This window comes from Crassostrea angulata, chromosome 10, assembly GCF_025612915.1.
Source record: "Crassostrea angulata isolate pt1a10 chromosome 10, ASM2561291v2, whole genome shotgun sequence".
In the NCBI taxonomy this organism is placed as follows: Eukaryota; Metazoa; Mollusca; class Bivalvia; order Ostreida; family Ostreidae; genus Magallana; species Magallana angulata.
The window spans coordinates 55,528,117-55,533,409 of record NC_069120.1 but is presented as its reverse complement, the minus strand read 5'-3'; the positions used below and the strand labels follow the sequence as shown (position 1 = coordinate 55,533,409).

At 33.2% G+C, this 5,293-nt stretch overlaps 1 protein-coding gene across 1 annotated transcript; it reads right to left on the bottom strand.

The window, feature by feature from the left end:
- Nucleotides 1-493: 493 nt before the first annotated feature.
- LOC128164440 (uncharacterized) lies at nucleotides 494-4,585 on the bottom strand. The gene is made up of 2 exons (XM_052828244.1): nucleotides 4,558-4,585; nucleotides 494-3,193 (listed from the first exon to the last, which is right to left on the bottom strand). The coding sequence occupies exon 2, from the start codon at nucleotides 3,191-3,193 to the stop codon at nucleotides 1,268-1,270; it is 1,926 nt and encodes a 641-aa protein (XP_052684204.1). The 5' UTR covers nucleotides 4,558-4,585; the 3' UTR covers nucleotides 494-1,267.
- Nucleotides 4,586-5,293: the final 708 nt, after the last annotated feature.

Below are 5,293 nucleotides of genomic sequence, written 5' to 3'. Positions count from 1 at the left end.
CCTGTTTATTTCTCTGGAACTGTATACGGGTGGACCTTCGGGAATACGGCAAACCTACCCTTCGTTTTAGCTTACGGCCCACAGCGCGCCACAACTATATACCTTATACACTTTACGCCACATTCCCTCACCCGGTTCGTATACTGCACACGACCGATGCAGGTCCAGACGTATTCTCTAGCACCGTAAAATCTACGCGGTTACAGAAATAATTTGTTTCTCAGTGTTTATACATCTAATATTTTACTATGGTCAGCTATCAATTTTTTGTAATACGTCACAAGTATGACGCAGCTACGACGGAAAACCTAATCGTTGCTTGCAACGAGCTCATCTCTAGTTATATCGGAGGTGCAGTCAATGTTGTATCAGTCATCCAGTGGACGATTGCACTTATGGGCCCCGATAAAAGTGAAAAAAAATATTCAAGTTGAGCATAATTTCTTATCTCTCATCCCCTATTGATATTTAAATGATAAGAATTAACAAGTCGTTGCGCTTTATTAAGTGTTTATAAAAATTACAAAGCTTATAAACATAGTAGCGGTCAGCCAACATTCGTAATTTTACATATCAAATCAAGGACGAACATACATTTTAAAGCCAATGTTTACCGTCAGCCAGACTGTGAACAAAATTTGGGAAAAGACGAAAAACGCATTATACATTTGGAAAAACTCCCGTGAAAGAAGAAGTTTGTATAACATTATGCTAGCACCTAAATAGGAAAAATGAATATACATTTCAAGGGTTTTCCTATTGCAAGCTAGAGCTTAAATTATACAAATAAAGCATCTTGTTGACATTATCTACATAAAACGGCACTGAGAAAGGTCCCATTCTCTATACATTAAGTGCACTTGTTCTTTAGTGCAAATCGATTGAATAGTTTCTGAGTTATAGCTCTCGAAATATTTCAGTTGTAAAAAAAATAATAAAACAAAATAATAAAACAAAACCGTAAAATAAGATGAGGGTTTTCCTTTTGAAACAGAATACTTCAATTATGATCAACAAAAAGCGCAAAACCCCTCATACGAATAGGGAAAAAGAAACCGAACAAAAACAATCAGTCAAAACTTAATAATTACAGAATAAAACCATTCGATTACAGCATTCTATGTATTCTTTTCACAAAAAAAACTCAAAACTCAAAAACTTTTTTCAGTGCAATTGTCCATGTAAGTCTTAATATTCATCTTAGCATTTAAAGAAATATTATGCTAATTAGAATACAATACTTTTTTAAACATGTGATACAGAGTGTTTATTGATATTTTACAGCATTTATGCTTTCCAGGAAATTAAGCAGGCGTTTAGTTTCTTGATTATTAATTACATAATTTGCTAACTTATCAAGTTGTTCCCGAGATATTCCATCATTCAAAGATGCCTTGATCTTCCCTTTCATCTGTATATATTTTGAATGTGTGGCATCGAATGGATACTTGTCTTCCCTTGAAAGGTCGTCCGGAATTAAAAGTTCGCATATTTTAAATTGGTTTTCACTTAAAAGAAAGTCTTCCAATTCACCATTTTTCCAAATAAACAGATTTTCGTTTTCTGCCAATTTATTAGAAAACGTTTGAAATTGTTCTTCAGGAGACGTTGAGCTGCTACAATCATATTCTTTAAAAGGTGAGCTAAAACTGCTTTTATAATAAATTTTTGACTCTTTGTCCTTCATCATTACATCCCTATCCACAACTATACAAAACTTTATATTTAATTTTTTGCAAAAATCTTTCATTTTGTCGGCTTTTCCTTTTCCTCCCATAGAACATATTCCGTGACGTAATATTGGAAAACTGTCAGCAAATGACTTTGAACTCGTTCCATAATTTCTGAAGATAGCTTCAAGAACAAGTTTGTCAGATGGTCCTTCAACAAAAAGAACATTTGAGGAAAACAAAAGAGTTTTGAATTCTGTTGTTCCTAACAACTTTAAAAGTTCATTTTTCTCAAGTTCGTCGTATATGTTGACGACGTTTGAACCATTCTCTCCTCTCGAAAATAAGAAAGAGTTTTTCAGTGACGTGGAGTCGACAAGATATGGGCTATGAGTGACAACAATAATGGTTTTCTTGCAACTTTCGTCGTGCAGAACTTCTTTCATACGTTCAATCATCTGTGGATGCATTCCTCTATCAGGCTCTTCTAGACAAATTGTTTGCAGCCTATTGTGTGCCATCAAAAGTGAAAATTGTTTGGCCTCTACAATTCCAAGAGAGGTCTTCAACAACGGAAACTCTTTATCGTCTTTTTGAAGAACTATCGCCGAATTCGGTTTCTTGACAAAATGAAAGTTACTTTCACTGGTAAGAAAATTAAATATTTTGCGTTCTCTGTTTCTATCAATTTCTTTACTTTCTATTAGTTCAGCTATAATTTCCGCTTGAGCGCTTGCGCCTTCATAATTCTTTGATTTGAATTTATCGTCGATTAATAAACTTTTTGTCCATTGAAATGTACCTAATCCTCTCATTGACAAAACACCAACAAATCCATCTTCTAATGCTCCCCACACTTTTGGATATCGATTGTGGATTCTATTATCTTTTTGTTGTTTTCTAATCTCATTTGAAACTTTTTCAACGAATGCAATATTGAAATCCTTTTGTAACCGACTGCTAATCTCATAATTTTTATTTGGTTTTCTATCTTTGTTGGCAATAAACAAACTGTTATCAATTACTTTTATGTCATCCAAAAAATCTTTACCGAGTCTCACATTCTTTTTAAGATCAACGATTCTGTCGTCAGGTGTCTTGAAGTACGTTTTTCTACAAAATTTTATTTTTCCTTTGTATACGTACATTATGACTTTATGAAAAATTGTGTCTTCTTTATTTACTTTCTCGTTCTCTTCCCATTCTTCATCTTCTTCATCATCGTCTACGTTATCTTCGTGTACTGTATCTACAATCATCCCTGATATGACCGTAGGTTCATAATTTTCAAATGTATTCTCAAACTCGCAAAAAACATATGCTGTTTCACTTTCGTTACAACGATTTGTGAGGGATGAATTTAATTTTATATCCATGCATCTTCTGATTAATTCTAATACAGCTGTTTTTCCTGTTGAACTCGCCCCAACAAAAATGTTTGGACCATATTTTGTTTTTGAAAAGTCTAATACAGATCTGTCTTTAAAATTAACAAAATTCTCCAAGACCATTCCTCGAAGCATCTATAAATATGAAAAGAAAATATTTTAATATAATGATAAATCAGCTCTTATGAAACATGCCACAAAATGTATTAACCTTTTAAAGTCAACCTAAAATTACACACTTAACTGCTCATTTTGTCTATGCATTGGCATGTTATGTAATGTTTAATTTCTATTATTGTGCTGGTTAAGATTATTAGGGTCTTCCGTTTTCCAACGGAAGACCCTTTTGTTATTCTTCTGGAGCATTTTTGCACAATTTTTTTCTTACAAATTTTGTGCACGCGATTTCTCAAAAACGGCTCGGTCGATTTTTATAACAGATCTGGTAGCTAACTATCCGAACCTTATTGCGGTTTTTTGAAATTGATGGAGTCACTTCCGGTTTTGAGATTTTGACGTTTTAGCGATTTCAGAGGATCGGTTTGTCCACGGATCTCCTCCTAAACCATTGAAGGTATTGAGTTGAAATTTTCAGGGATGATTGTCAGAATATTGTAGATGTGCAATTTTGCATCCGATTCCCTCTGGCTCATAAAGCGCCAAAGCTCGGCAGGGATCGACAAATGAGAGGTAAAAAGCGCCGTGATTTTTTGTTGTTTTCTGTCATTATCTTTTTACTCTGAATTATTTTCTTAAGACATGTAGAACAAAAAAGTTTATACAGACAATGTCTTTCATTTGCCGTCAAGATAAAGGGACTGGCCCTTAAAATGAAGGGTTCAGAGGGGTTTTGATTCTTTCATTGATAGCTCTTCATCTAAGAATATTTTGTTATACATTAAAGAAGGAAATCTGTTCATTTTAAAGTTATACGCCCAGACATTTAAAAAACTATCTCAAATCTTACGTAAATCGGGATTTAGAGGGGCTAGACGTCCAATTGCCCGCTCTATCATATCTCGAAATGGAGAAATAATTTAAAAAGCAATATTGAACATAAAATGGTCAGAATTCTATTCTTAACATTATTCTTCCTTTCAATCTTCAATGTTTTTTTAATAACAAAGAGCACACGGCGGGTATAATTTAAGGTCCACCCCGTAAAATGGTCCGGCCTGACCTTAAATGTTAACATTTAGGGTCCGGCTTTCCCCTATAAGAAAAGGTTCTACCCGTAGTCACTTATTAAACGTTCTCTTAAAGTAATTATTCTCTTTGCTCATGTACATGTATGTTAAAAATGGCTTTGCTTATTTAATCCAATCGGACATTTGCGTACTTCGTACATGTATGCCCGTATTACTAAGTAAATTACTTTTGGGATATTAAATATTGAAAGCGCGTTAGATTTTGACAATTGTTTAAGAATCTGAAAAAGGAAAACCAGGAGAACATTGACCATAATTTGTACACACTATTAAGTCCCTTTGTTTTCAAACCTCTTCCGGTGTATATGTTTCACTACAGGTAAACACGGATAACAGAAGCCCTGCAGGCATTCACACCAGTGCTAATCAGAATACACCGCTGATCTGTGAAAGAAAAAAAATCTCTGCTGTAGTATTCTACACAACTTAGATTGTCTTTTTAGCTCGTGCTTTGTTTAATTTTCAGTAGACCAGGAACGTATTATTATATACTAATAATTTATACGTCTCTAGGTAGATTTATCATTAGTTAAAGATAATAAGACGCCGCATATGTGGATTACCTGAACAAAATGGAAATTTGTTGACAATATAGTGTACATACGGAATTGTAGTAACTATAATGGCTTAAAATGACAAAAAAAATTTATTAGAATATACATGTACTTATTATTAAAAAGCATGTAAAAGTTCATGTAAAGTGTTTATTCATGCATTCTTTGTTCACTTTAGGCTTTACAGCCCGTCCGTATTCATGTACATATAACATACAAATATGCAAGTGGAACAGGAGAATAGACAATATACATGTATTTAAATTATGGCAACAAAATATTTCGTAATTTTTTAATATTATCTGCATACTTTTCAAGTTCATTCTAAATTTTCTTAAATTTTCTTAAATTTTAAACTTTGAACATAGAAGATCTTCTCCAAAAGTATGGTTTAATATTATTTTACGAAAAATGTCATACAAAGGACACACCAATATAAAAGGAAATTCATCTTTCACACAATTGATATTACA

What these genes read in the sequence shown, in the direction of transcription:
- LOC128164440 (XM_052828244.1), bottom strand. Translation starts at nt 3,193, where the DNA reads ATGCTTCGAGGAATGGTCTTGGAGAATTTTGTTAATTTTAAAGACAGA.